General features: G+C 38.3%; 1 protein-coding gene across 3 annotated transcripts in view; it reads right to left on the reverse strand.

Annotated features, from left to right (window-relative positions):
* Positions 1–331: 331 nt before the first annotated feature.
* The window catches only part of LOC137642701 (uncharacterized), a 259,550-nt gene continuing 237,550 nt past the window's right edge, over positions 332–22,331 (reverse strand). Inside the window, exons 5-8 of one of the 3 annotated variants that reach the window (XM_068375493.1) lie at positions 19,823–19,925; positions 19,042–19,100; positions 2,033–2,159; positions 521–1,207 (exon numbers count right to left, since the gene is read on the reverse strand). In XM_068375493.1, the coding sequence (XP_068231594.1) occupies positions 673–1,207; positions 2,033–2,159; positions 19,042–19,100; positions 19,823–19,925 (824 nt within the window). In that variant the 3' untranslated portion in view covers positions 521–672. Of the gene's footprint in view, positions 1,208–2,032; positions 2,160–13,405; positions 13,477–19,041; positions 19,101–19,822; positions 19,926–22,331 lie in introns of all 3 variants that reach the window. The other 2 variants (XM_068375494.1, XM_068375492.1) reach the window with 2 other exon arrangements.

Below are 22,331 nucleotides of genomic sequence, written 5' to 3' on the forward strand. Positions count from 1 at the left end.
AATGGCCTACATTGGTAGTTTAAGGGAGAAAGTGTATACCCTATTACCATTACATAAATTAGGGAACCAAGAAAAAGATGATATGTATGAATTTATGGTTTGGAGGAATTCAATTTACCCTGGATGGATTAGTATCCTTGCTTTTAATTCAACAAATAATATATATTCTCAAAATATAATCTAAAATTTTGCTTTTAAATTTTTCACAATATTTCTAATATATAGCAGTAAATGGTTTATGTTACCCTACTATTCCCTTACAAAATAAAGGTGTGGTCACCATAAGCTGTGTTAAAAATTTCTTGCCATATAAATGAATAAGACTACATACCTATAATGCCGTTACTGCATTACTGCTGTAGGTTATTTTGATTTGGTGAGTTTAAATACTGGGGAGGAAGGGTGCTGGCAGCCATTTGTGAGGAAGATGACAACCTAACCTCTGCCTCTGTCTGGTCCCATTCCAATCTAGTCGACTGAGTTGTATACGTATCTTCATTGATATTAAGCAGTGGTGGATTTGTATTATGCGACGAGTGACGTTGGCGATGTTTATGATGAGAGTCTTGTCTGTGGTGATGGGTGGGCCCAACCAGCTCATCCTCCCTGTATCCATGTGGTTGTGCTGAAAATAAACCAAGCAGCAAATCTCTTTGCTCATTTATAGGACCATCAGGTCTCACTCTCCGCTCCACTGGAGTCATGAAGGTAGACAATGGATTCATACTTTTCTGTGGACTTGTATAAGTTTGGTGTTGTAAGACTAGGGAACTGTGGTCCTTCAGGTGTGACTCTTGATGCCTTTCTTGCTCCAAATTCCGAGAGTGGTTGAGGTCCGTGGTTAATAAATCCAGTAACATTGGATTCTGAATTAGCTGATGCTCGTACTGTGCTTCCTTGGAGGCATTTTGAGGCAGAGTACCTAAGGTGGGATGTGGTTTGCTGTGAACTGGTGCACCATTGCGATGTGCCTTGTGTTGTGGTATCTTGGAAGAGTGAGGGGCAAGAGCCATATAACGGGGCCAATATGCGTGTTCTGTGAGGATAGGTGACCAGTTCAAAAATTGATTCTTTGTCCAAGCTGGCCCCTTTTGCCCTCGAGCCAAGGCTTGCTGAAGCAATTCCCATAGTGCAGTGGGCTGATTTCTTGGACAGCGTAGTCCGCGAGAATGGCGGATGTGTCTCAAAGGCCCATGACAATCGCGTCCTGAGAAAATATGCAATAGATATTTAAAATGCTCTTGGGATAAAATAATTATCATAAAGAGCATTCACAATTCACTGAAGACTAATTACTAAAAAATAGAAATAATGATAGGAATAACTGACAAAAGAAATGACTGAAAGTTATCATGCATTTTCATTGCAAAATGATATACTATACTGTACCACATTAATTATGTTTACACAGCCAAAAGCAACATTAAAAACATAAAAGCTTACTTAAAAATATAAAGCTAACATTTAATCTAAAACTTTTCAGTGAATGCTTAATCGAAATCGAAATCTTCACCAAAAGCATTAAAATGTACTGTTCTATAGAAAGATGCAGACAAGAGTTCTTTGTTTTCATTTTGTTAAAGCTCTATTATATACCATATATCTTTTAAAACTTTGAAATTACTTCTAAAACCTACCAAACATACAGTAAACTGCATATCTAAAAAATTACAAAATGCAACAATCATTGCAAACAAAATTCAGAACAGGAGTTTGAAACAATCCAAAATGTATGAAAAATCTGGAGCTGTCTATATCTTTCTTTAGAAAACATGGTAGCTAGAGCAAAATTTAATTTTACAGTGAATGAATGCTTGCTAAGATGTAAACCTAAGAGGAAAATTCAACTTTCTAAGATTTACATTGTTAATACAAAATTTCATTTTGGCTTCCTAGTATAATGGTTAGACTACACATGCATGCAAGCGCATTTTGTAATTAATGAAGGCTAACAAAATCCAATACAATACTTGAAGTTTTTGCAATCTGGATTACAATGGGTAACTCTATATACATTGTTAGTGAAACTCACCTTGTAAGGTTACAGGTATACAGAGCCAATGCCAATGTTAGCATGACCAGAGCAAGCAGGCCAGTCAGGTAGATGGGAAGGTTAGATTGCATGGCATGTGGGCCAGCAGTCAACAGCCCACGGCCATCTGTGATAACACAAGCTGTACTACTCTACTGATTTCGTATCTAAGGAAAGGGACTGACTGGTTTTTGTGAGGGTTAGAGCATTCATTATGATAAGGTTATAAGGCTTGAGGTATGCATAACAAAGTACATTACACAAATTAAGTATTGTCCTATTGCAACAAATTAAATAGGAAATTAAGAACTTAAACGAGAAATATAAATCTAAGCAATTGCTGACAGTAAAAAAAAGTAAATTGGAATTCCTCATAAAATGGTCATAGCATATTCATTATTAGCCATTGATGGCCCTTCAGTATTCATAGCTTTTATTACCACAGCCCTTGTCATTTTCATCATTATTCTCAAAGATAATCATCATAATTATTCTTTATTATTTTAAGAAATTTTGATCAAGTAATAAGATATAATGTAACCACAATTATTCACTTAAAAAAGTAATCTTTGATTACTGTATTATTATTCATATTTGTAAAATGTTATTTTCATTAGTAAAATAAATTTTTGAATATACTTACCCGATGATCATGTAGCTGTCAACTCCGTTGCCCGACAGAAATCTAAGGTCGGGATACGCCAGCGATCGCTATACAGGTGGGGGTGTACACAACAGCGCCATCTGTGAGCAGGTACTCAAGTACTTCTTGTCAACAAGAACTCAATTTTCTCCTCGGTCCACTGGTTCTCTATGGGGAGGAAGGGCGGGTCCTTAAATTCATGATCATCGGGTAAGTATATTCAAAAATTTATTTTACTAATGAAAATAACATTTTTCAATATTAATCTTACCCGATGATCATGTAGCTGATTCACACCCAGGGTGGTGGGTGGAGACCAGCATACATGTTAACATTAGAAGCTAAGTATCCCGTATTTCATTTTATCAGTTATTCAAAATAACAAACATAAAATAAATAAGTACCTGGTAAGGAAGTCGACTTGAACTATTACTCTGCCTTTTTTTAAGTACGTCTTCCTTACTGAGCCTAGCGGTCCTCTTAGGATGCTGAACGACTCCTAGGTGCCGAAGTATGAAGGGCTGCAACCCATACTAAAGGACCTCATCACAACCTCTAATCTAGGCGCTTCTCAAGAAAGAATTTGACCACCCGCCAAATCAACCAGGATGCGGAAGACTTCTTAGCCTTCCGTACAACCCAAAAACAACAATAAAAAGTATTTCAAGAGAAAGATTAAAAAAGGTTATGGGATTATGGGAATGTAGTGGCTGAGCCCTCACCTACTACTGCACTCGCTGCTACGAATGGTCCCAGGGTGTAGCAGTTCTCATAAAGAGACTGGACATCTTTGAGATAGAATGATGCGAACACTGACTTGCTTCTCCAATAGGTTGCATCCATAACACTCTGCAGAGAACGGTTCTGTTTGAAGGCCACTGAAGTAGCGACAGCTCTTACTTCATGCATCCTTACCTTCAGCAAAGCAAGGTCTTCTTCCTTCAGATGAGAATGTGCCTCTCTAATCAGAAGCCTGATGTAGTAAGAAACTGCGTTCTTAGACATCGGTAGAGCAGGCTTCTTGATAGCACACCATAAAGCTTCTGATTGTCCTCGTAATGGCTTTGTCCGTCTTAAATAGTACTTAAGAGCTCTTACTGGGCAAAGTACTCTCTCTAGTTCGTTCCCCACCAAGTTGGACAGGCTTGGGATCTCGAACGACTTGGGCCAAGGACGGGAAGGAAGCTCGTTTTTAGCCAAAAAACCGAGCTGCAAGGAACATGTAGCCGTTTCAGATGTAAAACCTATGTTCCTGCTGAAGGCGTGGATCTCACTGACTCTTTTAGCTGTTGCTAAGCAAACGAGGAAAAGAGTCTTTAATGCGAGATCCTTAAAAGAGGCTGATTGAAGCGGTTCGAATCTTGATGACATCAGGAACCTTAAAACCACGTCTAGGTTCCAGCCTGGAGTGGACAACCGACGTTCCTTTGAGGTCTCAAAAGACCTAAGAAGGTCCTGTAGATCTTTGTTGGTGGAAAGATCCAAGCCTCTGTGGCGGAAGACCGCTGCCAACATACTCCTGTAACCCTTGATCGTAGGAGCTGAGAGGGATCTTACATTCCTGAGATGTAACAGAAAGTCAGCAATCTGTGTTACAGAGGTACTGGTTGAGGAAACTGCATTCGCCTTGCACCAGCTTCGGAAGACTTCCCATTTTGACTGATAGACTCTGCGAGTGGATGTCCTCCTTGCTCTGGCAATCGCTCTGGCTGCCTCCTTCGAAAAGCCTCTAGCTCTTGAGAGTCTTTCGATAGTCTGAAGGCAGTCAGACGAAGAGCGTGGAGGTTTGGGTGTACCTTCTTTACGTGAGGCTGACGCAGAAGGTCCACTCTTAGAGGAAGAGTCCTGGGAACGTCCACTAGCCATTGCAGTACCTCTGTGAACCATTCTCTCGCAGGCCAGAGGGGAGCAACCAACGTCAACCGTGTCCCTTCGTGGGAAGCGAACTTCTGAAGTACCCTGTTGACAATCTTGAACGGAGGGAACGCATACAGATCTAGATGGGACCAATCCAGCAGAAAGGCATCCACGTGAACTGCTGCTGGGTCTGGAATCGGAGAACAATACATCGGGAGCCTCTTGGTCATCGAGGTAGCGAATAGATCTATGGTGGGCTGACCCCACAGGGCCCATAGTCTGCTGCAAACATTCTTGTGAAGGGTCCACTCTGTGGGGATGACCTGACCCTTCCGGCTGAGGCGATCTGCCATGACATTCATATCGCCCTGAATGAACCTCGTTACCAGCGAAAGCTTTCGATCTTTTGACCAAATGAGGAGGTCCCTTGCGATCTCGAACAACTTCCTCGAATGAGTCCCTCCTTGCTTGGAGATGTAAGCCAAGGCTGTGGTGTTGTCGGAGTTCACCTCCACCACCTTGCTTAGCTGGAGAGACTTGAAGTTTATCAAGGCCAGATGAACTGCCAAAAGCTCCTTGCAATTGATGTGAAGTGTCCTTTGCTCCTGATTCCACGTGCCCGAGCATTCCTGTCCGTCCAGTGTCGCACCCCAGCCCGTGTCCGATGCGTCCGAGAAGAGACGGTGGTCGGGGGTCTGAACAGCCAATGGTAGACCTTCCTTGAGAAGAATGCTGTTCTTCCACCACGTCAGTGTAGACCTCATCTCTTCGGAAACAGGCACTGAGACCGCCTCTAGCGTCATGTCCTTTTCCCAGTGAGCAGCTAGATGATACTGAAGGGGGCGGAGGTGGAGTCTCCCTAACTCGATGAACTGGGCCAGCGATGAAAGTGTCCCTGTTAGACTCGTCCACTGCCTGACTGAACATCGGTTCCTTCTCAGCATGCTCTGGATGCATTCTAGGGCTTGATTGATCCTTGGGGCCGACGGAAAAGCCCGAAAAGCTCGACTCTGAATCTCCATACCTAGATAGACAATGGTCTGGGATGGGACGAGTTGGGACTTCTCTATATTGACCAGGAGGCCCAATTCCTTGGTCAGATCCAAAGTCCATCTGAGATTCTCCAGACAGCGACGACTTGACGGAGCTCTTAAAAGCCAGTCGTCCAAATAGAGGGAGGCTCTGATGTCTGCCAAGTGAAGGAATTTGGCAATATTCCTCATCAGTCTGGTAAACACAAGAGGTGCCGTGCTTAGGCCAAAGCACAGGGCTTGGAATTGGTACACGACCTTTCCAAAGACGAACCTTAGGAAAGGTTGGGAGTCTGGATGGATGGGGACGTGAAAGTACGCGTCTTTCAGGTCTAACGAGACCATCCAGTCCTCCTTCCTGACCGCTGCTAGGACCGACTTCGTCGTCTCCATCGTGAACGTCTGCTTGGTGACAAAAGCATTGAGAGCACTGACGTCCAGCACCGGTCTCCAACCTCCTGTCTTCTTCGCTACCAGGAAGAGACGGTTGTAGAAGCCCGGGGATTGATGGTCCCGGACTATGACTACCGCTCCCTTTTGTAGCAAGAGCGACACCTCTTGTTGCAACACTAGCCTCTTGTCCTTCTCCTTGTAGTTGGGAGAGAGGTTGATGGGAGATGTAGCTAGAGGGGGACTGCGGCAGAACGGAATTCTGTACCCCTCCTTTAGCCACTTCACAGACTGAGCGTCTGCACCTCTGCTCTCCCAAGCTCGCCAGAAGAACTTGAGCCTGGCTCCCACTGCTGTCTGGAGAGGAAGGCAGTCAGATCCTGCCTTTTGCGGACTTGGAACCCTTCTTGGATTTGCCACGGTAACTGTCGGCACGGGTACCTCCTCTGCTGGAGGTTCTGCCACGAAAGGGCGGGATGAACCTAGTAGCTGGAGTGTCTACTGCTGCAGGACGGAAAGGTCTAGGCACGGAAGGTAAAGCTTTAGTCTTACGTGCAGAAGAAGCCATCAGATCATGGGTATCCTTCTGGACCAGTGAGGCAGCCATCCCCTTGATCAGCTCCTCCGGAAACAGACATTTGGAGAGAGGAGCAAACAACAACTCCGACTTCTGGCAAGGAGTGATACCAGACGACAAGAAGGAGCAAAGATGTTCTCTCTTCTTAAGCACTCCTGACGTATAAGAAGCCGCAAGTTCACCAGACCCATCCCGAATGGCTTTGTCCATGCAAGACATGATCAGCATGGCAGAGTCCTTATCCGAAGGGGAAGTCTTTCTGCTTAAGGCTCCCAAACACCAATCGAGGAAATTGAAGATCTCAAAAGCACGAAAGACCCCCTTCAACAGATGATCCATGTCAGAAAAGGACCAGCAAATCTTCGATCGTCTCATAGCCAGCCTGCGGGGAGAGTCAACCAGACTTGAAAAGTCGCCCTGGGCAGAGGCAGGAACCCCCAAGCCGGGTTGCTCCCCCGTGGCATACCAGACGCTAGACTTGGAAGCAAGCTTGGTAGGGGGAAAGATGAAAGCAGTCTTTCCCAGTTGCTTCTTGGTCTGCAACCACTCTCCCATAACCCTCAAAGCTCTCTTGGAAGAGCGTGCGAGGACAAGCTTGGTGAAGGCAGGAGCAGCAGACTGCATGCCCAGAGCAAACTCGGAGGGAGGAGAGCGAGGGGTTGCAGACACAAACTGTTCTGGATACAAATCCCTGAACAAGGCAAGGACTTACGAAAGTCTAAGGAGGGAGGTGTAGACTTGGGCTCTTCTACGTCTGAGTGCGGTTCATCCACATGTGCATCTTCGTCATCCGAAACTCCATCATCCGAAAGCTGAGTAGGAAGTGGCAAAGGCAGAGCAGAAAGCTGAACGGCTGAATCCGGCAGCACGGGTGCATGCGTAGCTGCTGCGGATCCAACATCATGCCGCTGCTGGTCAGTCTGCGAGCTGGCAACAACAAAGGCAGAGTGCTGGTGCGTGGGAGGGACTGCCGTGGGTTGCGGAGCATGCCGTATGGGATGCGGAGCATGCCGCATGGGTTGCGGAGCATGCCGCAAAGAGTCAGAACCCGGCAGCTCTACAGCACCTTCCCACTGCTGATGCGGTAGCTCACGCATGTTAACGGATGGTGCAGCAAGAACATGCGTCTGGCAGGGAGGACTGCGCATCGGTGGTGGAGCTCTCACAGGTGGAGTGTGGGAGCAGGCAGCCGCAGTCTCTGCTGAGCGCACAACCGCGGCAGGTTGTAGGCTAACGGGGGCAGTGTCAACCTTCTCAGCATGATACTCTTGCATGAACGCAGCAAGCTGAGACTGCATAGTTTGCAGCATGGACCACTTAGGGTCTACCGTGGTTGGAGCCGCAACAGACGGAGCAGTAGCCTGTTGTGGAACCACTCTACCTCTCTTGGGAGGTGTGCAGTCTTCGGAAGACTGCGGCGAGTCCGAACTGACCCAGTGGCTACACCTGGGCCGTTGGACTCGCTCGGAAGGGACCTTACGCTTAAGAGGTCGTGAGACCTTGGTCCATCGTTTCCTCCTGGAAACTTCTTCCACAGACGAGGGATGATAGGGCTCATTCGTCTGTATGTGGATGGGACGATCTCTAAGAGAAACGTCCGCAACCACTGAGGGTACATCCGTACGCTGAATAAGGCCTGCCGAACCCTTTGGTCCTTCGACATTGCTTCTCCCCTGGGCTTGGGAGCTTGCAAGAGGTCCCGGACTAGGAGGACGACTGGCACGAACAGATGTACCCTCATGCGCAACACTGACACTGACACTTTTCACTTCACTTGCACTAACACTTCCCACTGCACCTTTCGCTTTCAGCTCTTTGACATCTGCCAAAAGCTGATTACGGTCATTAGCCAATGACTCCACTCTGTCACCGAGAGCCTGAATGGCACGCATCATATCCGCCATGGATGGCTGAGCACTAGTAGCAGGGTCGGGAGTCACCACTACAGGGGAAGGAAAAGGTCGAGGGGCATGGGGAGAGGAAAAATCCACAGAGCGAGAAGAACTCCTCCTGATTCTATCCTTCTCTAGCCTACGTGCATTTTTAAGGAATTCGTTAAAATCGAACTCCGAAAGCCCAATGCATTCCTCACATCGATCTTCCAATTGACAGGATTTACCCCTACAATTGGAACAAACGGTGTGAGGATCAATGGAGGCCTTCGGAAGACGCCTAGTACAAGCCCTAACACTACACTGCCTGTACTTAGGGACTTGAGACTGGTCAGACATCTTGAATTGTAGAAATAGTCAAGGGGGGATTCCAAAATCTAGCAAAGTTCGTTAACAATTAATCCAAATTAATTCCAAAAGCTTGCTAAGCTAATGATAAAGCTTCCTGAATAGCGAAGGCTAAAATCTAGAGCGAATACATCACCAAATCGTGAGAAACAACTCCAGAATCAACAGCGTATCCAAATAGGTCTTGCCGGTGGCACGACAGAGGAAAAATTGAGTTCTTGTTGACAAGAAGTACTTGAGTACCTGCTCACAGATGGCGCTGTTGTGTACACCCCCACCTGTATAGCGATCGCTGGCGTATCCCGACCTTAGATTTCTGTCGGGCAACGGAGTTGACAGCTACATGATCATCGGGTAAGATTAATATTGAAAATTGTGTTTTCATTCGAGAAAATTAAAGTATAAAAGATTCATAAAGAATTATCTATTATCATTATTACAAAAGCCAATTACTCCACAGTAAATAAAGAAATTTTGTCAAATTAGGTTCACTCTTTTCCTAAACTGAGGGGTCCATCAAAATATCCAGCAAGCTTTCATAGCCAATCTTGTAAATGTTCAAGCTCATTGTTCAGTCAAAACAAAGCTTTTTACACACATCTGGCACCAACTCATTTCTCTAGTGTGCTCTTTTGGCTTGGCTTCATTCAATGGAAACTTTATCGAATGCTTGGATGAAAAATAGATAATGAAAAATGTGTACTTTTATGCCGAGTCCTTTATCTTCATAGAGTTTAAAGACTAATCAGTAGGTGAAATGCACATGGAGAAAAATTCCTTTGACAAAGAGAATAAAAGTTATACAATGCAATAACTAATAACAAGTTTAATTTAAGAAATAAGTTCTCAAATCTAAGGGAGGAGAGTGCGATTGACTATGCTGAAACCTCAAGCAAGAGTTTCAAACACAAACCTGGAAGCCCATGGTTGAGAGCTTTTGTGCAGTAGAAACTTTAAGAACATTAGTAAGCAAAGTTACCTCCGTAGTGTAATAAAATCAAATGGGGCACTGGATATTACTCGAATGACAAATACTGGCACAAACTTTCTCATGAACTGTCCATAAGATAATTGAAAGGAATGGATGGTAAGCACCTTTAAATCCAGTGGAGTTTGCTGAATAGCTTGTACAAATAGTAAAATGAAAAAATGCAAGAATTTTGGATCTCGATCTCTTTCGAAAGTTATGCAATGTATTTATTGAAAGCAAAATGGTCCGTGTATAATTTTCACCGACTGCCAAACCTTTTCTTTTTTTGCATAAAACAAAATTGATAGAAGGACTAGCAGCCAAAGAGAATGTACTTTTCAGGATAAATATACAACCATGGGGCACTCACCTCCCCCAAAAGAGGAAAAAGCTAGGTTTGGCAGAAGAAACTGTTAGATGGAGATACACTAGTAGCCTGTCTATAACAATAATTTTGGCCTTGACATTATTTCGTAAATCTCAAAAGGTTTTCTATAAGTTGAATTCATATCTATAATGAGAATAGTGACGTTGATGAAAAGAGTACCCATAAAATTTACATTCTAATGTTCAGTTTACATCTTGAGTAAATCAAATCAAATACTATTTCAAGTAATAGTACATTCTGTCATATCAAATTTACATTTGCTTATCGATATGATTGCCAATAGTTTTAAATTAGAAGTAAGGGTTTCGGCTGAGGACTCCTTATATAGCATTTATATATATATATATATATATATATATATATATATATATATATATATATATATATATATATATATATATATATATATATATATATATAATTTTATTTGACTTGTACTTCCTTCATGTCACAGAAATAACATTTTAGACCATTTCATCAACATATATTTTTTTTACCATCAGCTTGCATATGATGTATATTTTTCATCAATATTCAAACAAATTGACAAGGGGTTAAGCATTCATTTGAGCCTTGTCCTAATAAAGCCTTATGAAAAATTCTATACACAGCAAATGTAAACTGTGAGCCAAGAGCATCTAATAAGCTAAAAGTAATGCTCAAAAGGGTAAATACTCCCTTCATAATGGGAAAAACAATGCTGGTACAAAACAAATTCAAGCTTTGGACACGTAGCTTAAACACAAACAAACTGGGTCACGCTCTGTTTGGATTAATGTGTTAATTTAGTCAGAAGTGTAAATGCACAACTGTGCTTAAATACAAACTAAAAAAAATGGAGCAGCAGAACATAGGGAGTAATTCATGGATTAACAGGAATATTAATCTAATATATAAATGAAAATTATCAATGCAAAACTGTTATTTCAAAGCCATGCAATATCAAAATAAAACATGTACATCTCTTGATAAAAGGCATTAGTAATATAAAAATTGTGGTTTAAACTAAACTAAAACAAAAAAGAAACAATATAAGCAATATACCATTATTTACATATACAGTATTAATGTACACCATATATTAAAATCACGCTCTTACACTATAATAAACAATACACACACACAATATATATATATATATATATATATATATATATATATATATATATATATATATATATATATACATACATATATATATATACATACATATATATATATATATATATATATATATATATATATATATATATATATATGTATATATATATATATATATATATATATATATAATATATATATATATATTTATATATATACATACAATATATATTTATATATATACATACAGTATATATATAAATCACACACAAATATATACTGCTATGCATATATACAGTATGTGTGTAGGTGTGCATAGGTAAGTGTAGCTGTAATAACAGTAGGTAAGCTATAAATTATAGCCAAATATAGATACACTGGTTAAGAATATAAACACAGATGTACCAAAAGTAAAAAGACATTCTACATAGTCTAGCAATTCACTAAAATATTCTAGTGCATTTCAATAAACCAAAATAGAAAAATGTCACCCCTCCTTCATTTCAAATGCCTGTATGAACCTCTATCTTTTGGTCTTTAATTTCATCCAGAAATTAAATATTTTTTTTTTTTTTTTTGGAATGGCGCAAGTGAAGCTTATAGATACACATATAGGATTAAAAGTTGAATTAAAATACAAAGGAGAGAAATAATAAAGTAAACTAATCTTATTTAACCCTTATTGATTCCACCTTTTGTGGTTTGTTTACAGGTCGTAAATAACTTCCACTACAAGGGTCTATTATAATTAGGTTTCCAGGAAACAGTGCTCTAAATCCTGACGAATCTGATGTGGCATATTTCAATATTCCTGTTTATTTCTCTTTTCATATCATGAGGAATGAAATGAAGAACATATTCATAATGATTTTGTAGCAAACATATCTAATGATAGAGCCTTTAACTCATTATTAAGAAGAAGGTTCGTAGCCTATCGAAAGTTCTCAAGAAAATGGCTGACATATTTGCACACCTTAAACATTGTTCAGTATATCATATTACTCCTTCAGTATATCTTCTTTTTTTTTTGTACAATCATAAAACTGCGAATATTAAGGAAATCAAGTTCACTATACTTTATCATGATCCGTATAATAAAACCATGTGAATAATATAAAGTTTCAATAACAGTTAAGCTGGTGATAAAAATATAAAGAACAGTAAGAACTTTAACAAATTCAGGCACAAAATATATTCTTACTTATTTGAACTTGCAAATAGATACTTGAAGCGCAAATGAAATGCAAGGGATCACTGTGACCAGTTTTAACCAGGGAATAAAATAAAGTTCACAAAATGTTGGGAAACACAAACGGAGCTTGTAAACATTCTTATATGAACACATCTCAAAGAACAAAATACACAAACATAAAAGAGCTTGCCCAGACTTGGTGAAAGAACCAAAAGAATGAAGTTCAAGTGTGACCAGAAGAGAAAGCATTATCTATTATATGATTTCAAGTTGTTGAAAATTTAAATTCTTTTATCAAAATGTGTCAATTATAGAAGAACTATATATAAATTTTATGAAAAGTGTAAAGCTTGGTTATTAAGATAGAAAAATATGTTCTATCCATATGGTGTACTGTTAAAACAAGTAATCTAATGTTAGAGTAAGTAGCTTTGTACTCAAATTCTTTGTACATAATCCAGTTATGTTACCCATTAGACACATTCACTATATAGTATCATGCTGTTTTTGTTTGATTTTAATTACAGTAAAGAAACAACATGCAAATAGAGTAGAAAGAAGTCACTAGTCGCTATCATGTAGAGTTTCTAAGAAGAGATAAAAATACAGGATGTCTAATAAAAAATAAAGTATGTCATATCATCAGAATTTTCTGCTAAAATATTAAATTCTCATTAAACAAGCAATTGCATGGCAAATCATATATAAAAAAGGCAGTTAAAATCGTCTTAAAACTATGGCAAGTACCAATGACGTTTTTGTTGTCGACAGTCGATGAAGATCGGATCACAGAAGCTCCAAGTTAATGCCTGTGCATACTACTATATGGCACAAACAACACAACAATAGTGCAAAAATATATTATTGATGAACTACACCATACAATCCAGAGGCAGGCAACTACCAAAAAAACAACAATAATAAAAAAGGACAGAAATGTTGACAGGCACAAGCTGGTTTTGCGGAGGGTGGCTGGCTACGTACTTGCGAGGTCTACCTGGCCAAGAGCAAGCCAAGCCTGGCTTGGCGACGACCAAAGGGGTGCCGGTAGTCCACTGGGGGGGAAAACAGCCAATATCAACGCTGGCTCCTGCTGCCGTTCTTAGAAAAGTTTTGCATGGAATGGGAGGGGGGAGGAGGAGGAGGGAGCTCTTAGCAGGTTAACTTAAAAAAAATTAGGGAAGCCGATTGAAGGAAGGGTTAAATGGCCTAAAATTGGTAGGAACTAAAGAGAATGGATTGTATCTGGAGTGTATTACAAATGCTATACAGTACAGTATCAAGGAAGCGGTTTAAAAACTAAATTGAAAAGAAGGAAAATAAAGAAAACAAGGGAACCATGAGAAAAGTGATCATGCTGACTAGAAATTTGTCACTGTTTTGGTAGCTAAGGGCATGGTAAATCAAAGCGTAAGACCGGCAGCAAAATCCTTGCGTAGTTTTGTGTCAAAGAACACTGATGTGTCACTGGAATGAGCTTTTGGCCCCTGGCAGGAAAGGGAAGATTATATGATTTTGGTCTTTGATCTAAACGGCTGGCAGGCTCATGCCATGAAGCTTGAAAGGGTCTTCAGCATGCCAAACCCTTGATCGATCAACTTGAGAATTAGACGAGTCAAATGCTACGGCCACTAAAATTTAAACTTTAAGAGGCCCAAATATAATACTGTGTGAAGAAAACATCAAAGATATTTTAATGATAATGTGACTACAATTCGAATGAAAACCTCTATTATATTCTATAAAATTACTACTATGAACCTTAAACAGTATTTGCATTTGGACCAGTCTCCATAAAAAAATCCATGCAATTTCAACTTTTTCTTTTCTGGCATAAAATGTAAGATGCACTGCCTGGACATTAAAATTTATAAAGACAATGCCTCCAATGTAGCTTATGCAGACACCTTCAGCTTTAAAGCAGCTGAATGACTGTGCTACCATGGATAATTAGAGATGTCTGAGGAAACTGTATAAAGAGTTAGCACACGAGTTTTATAAAACACAGGAAATAGAAAAAAATTCGTATGATACCAATAAGAGTAACAAACAATAATGATTATGAATAAAACTTCTTCTAATTTAACCCATTTATACACCTATTATACTATTTCCCAACTACCAAAATCTAAATGTTACTTTATTTTTTCAATACTTTTATGGAAGAATACCCATACAAGACTATACCAAGACAACACAGCACTCTATTTAATTCAACATAAAACGCATAAATAATTTTTTTCAAACTAAAATCGACAACTTCAATACATGTACTTACCCAAGATTGGTGTGATATTCATTCAATGGAAGAAGAGCTTGCCATTGTAAATAAGAATCAAAATTTAATAAGCAAGCTCCTTTTGTTCGCGATGGTAAAAGGAACAGGCATATAAACGGCACCTCTTCTCTTACTTTCCCATCATTTTGATCTCAATCTTTATAAAGTCGTTGTCTAGGAAGACTTATTTGTTTTCTGCTTGGGTTTCCCCTCCTCCATATTTGGTATCATTAAGAAGTTTGGCTACAGATAAGGATTTGCCATTCTATGACAAACTCAGTGGAAATGCTTTGTTGCTGAACAGGTTGAAATATATCTTATTCAACGACTTATTCAAGGATATATTTGATTTGTTTCATTCTGCCATGCTGACTCGTTTTAATTCATCACACAAAAACTTGTAGCCTATTAAATTACTTATCGCCGATCTTGATATTAATATCTGGCACCGTCGTTCAGTTAGCTTTTTTATTCATGTTTCATAAAATTCTTCATAATTCTGACCATCCTTTGTATTCAGATCTTCCCAGACAGTACCATCCAGTATGAAGTACGAGGTATTCAGTTAATTCTAATTGTCTAGCATTCTCCATCATAAGGCTTAATACTGCACAGTATTCTATTAGTTCTATTTCAGTTGTGACTATATTGTGGAATGATGTTTCAAATCTGGTAGTTGAATCGTTGGAACTTCAAAAGTCCAATCGTGTAGTAAATGCTTTTATGTTGAATAGTTTGTCATATGTCTCATTTCATAGTTTATATATGGCTTATCTATTTAATTTTGCTACTGATCCCAATACATTCTATGATTCCTTATTATTTTTCATTTATAGTTTTTTGTTAATTCTGTATTCCCTTTTGCACTAGGCTGATTTTCACATTGCAACCCTTAAGATTGCAGAATTCTGCATTTCCAAATAGGGTTGTAGCTTGGCTGGTAGGTTTTTTTTTTTTATCTTTCATAGTCAATCTTTGCTTCCTCATTTCTTTAATCCACTGTGTTGCTTTTCCTTTATTGGTCCCTTAGGCTTATATCATTCTACTTTTCCAAGTAAGATTGCAGTGTCTGCTAAACGTCCCAAAATTTATGATTTTCTTTGGAGTTATTAAAATATTCAAAATATCACCCTTCATTATGTTTTTCAAAATACCACCCTTTATATTTTGTGTTAATTTTCTTGCAGGTAGTGGACCAGACTATCTGGAATGGACATATCTGCAGTATGGAACCAATGCTCATTGTACTAAATATAACTCTCCTCACTCTAAACTAAATGACATACTGAAGAGGAGGGATATGATGCTCATCCACTGTCATATAAAAATAATTGTGATTATGAGAGATTGGATGACATGAAAACTGCGCAGACGGTTAGTGTACTGACAGATTTGCAAGAAATTGAGGAATCAATATGGAAAAACCTATATCTTAATGTTTTTAATGCTAAGTGGCACATTGAACTTAAAACCTACAAAATTGCTATAATTATTATGTGATGTTAAATCATGGATATTTTCTAGTAATTATGTGAGTGGATATGATGTCCAACATGAGTTCTTGTACCTCATAGGTAAATTGCTCTGCCTGAGCTTGGCAAAGTTACATACCTGGTTTCAAAATACATTCAGACGACAAATATTCTTTAATGTCTTTAAAGATGAGAAGTGGTGACATAACAAAAGTTTGATTAAGATATATAGTCCGTTTTTAATCAACTGCTCAACCACTACCGTTGGCCTTTTTGAAAATGCATCAAGGTACCCATGAGGGACATTTCAGAGCAAAATGTTTTAAGGTGAAATGGTCTTGTCATAAATCATCATTCCAATGAAATTATTAAGCAATGGATTCACCACTTAGAAAGTCATACAATTCCTCTTTCCAGGAATTTGTATCTTTTCATGAATTGTGAGCAGAGAGAAAATGACTGAATACAATCAATTTGTAGTCACTTGCTGAGTAACCGAAAACATTGATGACAAGAAAGCCTGGTAAATTGATTGAATGGACCACTACGGTGAATGTTAAGCATCTACTGTATATGGGATTTATCTCTAGGATTCTTGTGGGATTATCATTAAGTGATGGTAAAAAAAGTCGTATCTCGCACTTGCGACCAAATCTCCTAAGTCTTGTCAAGTTTAGGAATAATACAATAAGTTTAGATGATGGCTCGACAAATCACTGATATAAGTTTACTTAAAGGGAATAATTTACAACCCTCCTCATCTCCAACAAAACCAAGGACATTGATTATTAAGGTAATATTGAGAACAATTGGAGGTGATTTATTATCAGGTACTGATCGCAACGCTTTACTTCCCTTAAAAAGACAATTATCTACAGCATATTCGGAGACCATTCTAGGTGCTGATATCCATGGATAACCTCTACCAATAAAATTGTAGAATCTCCTAATGTTATAAAATCACCCAAACTGCAATGATAATGAGTGATTTTTAACAAGAAATAGTATGGGAAATGCGAGAGATTGGCCAAGAAACAACAAATCACAACTGTTGAGGCCACAGGGAAAGACAAGTGTTATTTTCCACATTTTTAGGGGCATATTGTCAAACAACTCTAGAAACACTAACAATTAGCAAAGAATGCTAAACTGCTACACCTTTAAAGTAAACATATCCAAAAAGGATGAATACTAAAGGTAAAACTTACTAGTATGTCATCTCCTATAGTTGGGTCTGGAATTAAATTTTCCTGGGATGCGACCATCGTAAGTATCTGGTTACAAAACAGTATTTCCAAATTATATTCTCTCCTGGAAAGTAACGCCAAGAAAGAAACTAGAAGGAAGCTTTACCTGCTTGAAGTTTCACTCCTGGCTGTTATTCTTACGACTAAGTTGCAGATTTGTTTCCATGACCTATTTAGTAAACGCCCATGTGAATTGACAAGTGTCATCAGATGAAGTAATTGCTAACATTGGACTTCTATTGAACTATTAAGTAGTAATTCTAATGTCATTAAAAATCCAGCCTGCATTACCCATAACTAGACATAATGAATTATTCGAAATTCGACAGGTACCTACAGTAACAAACCCTTGTGAAGAGGTCAAACCTTTATGTAAATTCTTAAAGAGGTTCAAAAGTAATGGCTTTGCAGCATACTTCTCTGTTTATTCCAAGTACAGAAATGGGAGGGCTCAGATTTTCCATTACTTCTTAGAGACATTTTTCAGCGTGGCACTTACTTGGATATCATATGGTCAAAACCATCCACTGGTGTTCTGAGGCACACGTAAAAAATTGAGGAAGAGTTCATGCCTTATACCTTGGAACAAAACAGCCTCATACAATGTGCGAGGGAAATTTTCCAATGAATAAACTTTTGTTAGCCTTTGAAGGTGAAGTTTTCATATGTGTATGTGTAAGTATATATATATATATATATATATATATATATATATATATATATATATATATATATATATATATATATACACATATATATACATATATATACATAAACCCACATATATACATGTTTATCTATATGTATCCCATGATATATGATAAATAACGCTTAAAACAGTTTCCTCAGCTCTCTTAAGTAACCTAGAACAATTAAATAACAGCAGTAGTACCATGCAATAGTATCTAAAACAGCAATGAAGATGCCAATAAAGTTCTTAAATCTAAGACAGATACTTAAGGAACAAAACATTCAAATGAATTAATATTTGAAAAACAACTTTTTAATTAATTTATGCAATAGATTGTTCTTCATATGTGTAAACATATAACTTTATTGCAGCTGGAGTTATTTTACTGGTTAATGCAATTTGACTGAATGTGTGAATAAGAAAGCTGCTCAAATCTAATTCACTGTTCTAAGTGATGTACTATGTATACTGTATCAAAGTAATCATACAAATTACAAGCTTCATATAATGATTTGAATCCTGCAAAAGAATGACCACAAATTAAATACCATCAACAAGAATAGATGTTAAAACCTAATAATTTAAAATTTGGTGAACTCTTATGGTAAACACAAGATTTACAAAGTATCGAGAGAAACTAAGCATCATTAATTATCTCATTCATATGTATTCAAAACCACCCGTTACTCAAACTAGAACCTTAAAGTTAATACAAATGTATACAGTAGTACAAAACCAGTTTGAACAGGAGGATTTGACTTTTGTGATGTAGTGTTCTGAGAAGGTATTTCAGAATGCCCGAGGAAGAGGACTCGGATCATAAGACCAAGGGAAGAATCAAAAGAACCACGAGGGGAAGTGGGAGACGAGGAGTGATCCTCAACATGATCTGTCCAATGCTGTAAGGTATTCACAGCAATGGAAAAACTTACGGAATGTGGGATACACCTCTTTTTCTTGACACCTCTGGCCCTTGAATCCCTCAGCACACCTGTTGGTGATATTAGATATTAAGCAGAGAGAGAGAGAGAGAGAGAGAGAGAGAGAGAGAGAGAGAGAGAGAGAGAGATTATCCAGTCTGTGACAGCATTAACCAATTATCAGAATATTTTGACATAAAAAATGGCGACATAGAAGTAATTATTTCAAGAAGTTAGCCTAGCATTTTATATAAATTGTTGTCCGATTTCTTCTAATGGTGAAAATTAAACCTCATACATGACTTGAAATTTCTTAGCACGAAAACTATTACAATACCATTACAACCTGATCACTGTCCTAGCAAAGTTTACAAATGTAAATACGGATATATCATAAAAAAATAATAATAATCGTTTCCATGACATTAACCTTTCCATGATTTTATGAAATGTTTCATATGTCAAAAGACGTGTCTATACCTCATACAATAAGATATGGCTTTAAGTGTTCAAAGACAATGCTAATTGTTCCAAAAACAACATTTATGGTAAGAGTCAAAGATATCACTATGCTGTGATTCAAATATAACGGTTGAAGACCTATGATGTATAAATAACGACTTATTAAGATGGAATACTGTACACTGAACATATAAACCCTTTGATAAATGTTGGTAAGCAAAATCTTTGCAATTACTAAATAATGCCTTGAATGACGACACAAATTCCCTTTTTTGGGTTTTGCACTCACAATGAAAAATTTGAAATGAGTAATATTAGAAGTAATACTTACTGACAAACTAATTCACCAACTATTTTGAACATCATGCAGGTACCTCCATTTAAGCAGTAGCCAGCAATCGGGCACTTATCCACGAAAGGATGTGGGTCTATTGCTGTGGGAAAAAAATAAGGAATTCTGAAGTTAATACAAGAAAATATCTTAATAAATGATTTCTCACATTTTTATATTATTAAAACTGCAAAAATCTCCTGACCTTGATGGTGCCTGATGCTAAATGTATATCAGAATAATTATCATGTGTTTGATGACTTTGCTAAGAGTTCTTATAAGATATAGAAAATTCTTTATGCAATTTAAAAGTCTTCCAAATCCCAACATGCCCATTTTTTGCTTAGCTTATAAGCCATTAAACAATGTCACAGTTCCACCGAAGGCCTGGAATGTCAATGCTTTCAAGACTAATGTTAAAATGTCATTTGTGTCAAGACGAAATTTTATGAAATACACAAGGGCTGATGAAATATTTGTCTTAACTTTAGCAAAGGTTGATTTCATAAACACAGGAGTAAATCTATATATCAATTATAATATACAAGTATTATAAAGTGCGTGAATGTAAAAAGGCAAAGATTCAGCACATACTACTGTATGCAGTTGATTTTATAAACACATACATTCGCATTAAAAAGCTTTAAATCTTATTGATCTGTGTGTGAGTGACTGTGTGATGAAAAAGCTCCTGATTGTTTCTTTCAACAACTTAAACTTCCAAATGCACAAATCTTAAAACGAAAAACAAGATGTCACATTATCCCAAGACTATTACCATTAATTAATGAACGACAAAAACATACAAGATAATTATGTAGGATAAAAATGCTCACTTATTCTTTCTGTTTAAATATTATTGATGACTAGTCGGATGAAAAGTTTAGAGGGTTCAAGTGAAGAGACGAAACTTTAAAAACTTTAAATCTTCAGCAATAACTCTTTAAATATCTTGCATCTAGCGACCAACCTATCACATCACGAATACTTGTAACCAAGAACAATATTTGCTTGAAAATTTTGTTAAAATCTGAGAACTCTGAAATTTTCAAAACATTCTGTTTTTCAGTCATAAAATTTCTCGTTTTACAAAAGCTTCAACTGACAGTCAAGGCAGCAATAGACCGGTAATAAAAAATGGCAATAATTAACGATGGAGAAATACGGCCACGAAGTGGTTACAATGGGCTGCTATCCTTTGACATAGTGTTCTAGTTTCCCATTCATCGGAATAACCCATTGGTTAAATGGGCCGGGCGACCATAAGTATTCAATGAATACTGAAGTTAAACCCCCATTAAGGTTACTAAGACAAAAAGAATAATCAATTCAAAGGGGATTTTGATAAGGGATAGCCCCTCAAAATTCGGATTTGTGAATACTGTCCTGCACAACGAAACAAAACCATCTGTAAGAGCTGGTCTAAACTTCTTAGAGGAAACAAAAAAAAAATAATTTATTAAAACAATTATGGCAATGACTATTGCAAGTTACAGGGCAGTGCACTGCCCTCATGCTTTAAGCATCCTTGGTATAAGACTTGACATGGAGTAGAAGGTCCTGTGGTAGTTATACTTATCAAACTATTGTTCAATTCTAAGGAGGAGAATATAACTTAATCTGGCGGTGGAAGTCTTAAAAAAGTGCCCTAAGAGGGTATCCTGGCTTTTTATGGTAAGCAAAGAACACATTTAATGAATTTAGTTCCATTGGTCTATCATATCTGGCCGCTACATATCGCAAACATACCATAATTGCCAGACTCCCGTAAAGTCAAGTAGAGTTACTGTTTCTGAAGGTGGTTTTTCTGTTCTCTATGTTTAGTTACTATCTGTTGTTGAATAAGTGAATCTTTTGTTGCTGGGTCATATTAGGCAACACGTAATTTCACTGTGCTCTCTTAGTTTCTGAAAGTTAAATCCATCTCAGACCTGGTGACTGAAAGCTGAGTAAGCTCTGATCAATGGCATAAGAAGGCTGCAAAAGTAAATGACCTTAACATCAAGGCCTGACTAGAGCTACCAATTAATGAAGTGCCTAAACAATTCTACATTCATGTCCATTACCAAAACCATTAACATGAGCTTCTTAGAACAAAAATTACCATTCTTATTCCAGACTAACTTCATTATTCAACTAATAAATTCTTAATATTTAGGGTACTTCAATTAAATGTTTAAAGGTCGCCCGTGAATGGCAGAGGCAAGGGGCAGTGACACTGTCCTAGCAAGCAGGACAATGCCCTACAGACTGACCATATATTATATGATCAGCGCCCAAGCCCCCTCTCCACCCAAGCTAGGACTAAGAAGGGCCAGGCAATGGCTGCTGATGACTCAGCAAATAAACCTATAGGCTCCCCCAAACCACCCAACCTTAGCTCACAAGGATGGTAAAGTTGCAAAGTCACTAACGAATCTGAGCGGGACTCGAACCCCCATCTGGCAAACACCAGGCACAGACGTTACCAATCAAGCCTGTCACTATCCTGCCACTACAGGTGTCAGTT

Source organism: Palaemon carinicauda, chromosome 6 (genome assembly GCF_036898095.1).
Source record: "Palaemon carinicauda isolate YSFRI2023 chromosome 6, ASM3689809v2, whole genome shotgun sequence".
NCBI classification, from domain to species: domain Eukaryota; kingdom Metazoa; phylum Arthropoda; class Malacostraca; order Decapoda; family Palaemonidae; genus Palaemon; species Palaemon carinicauda.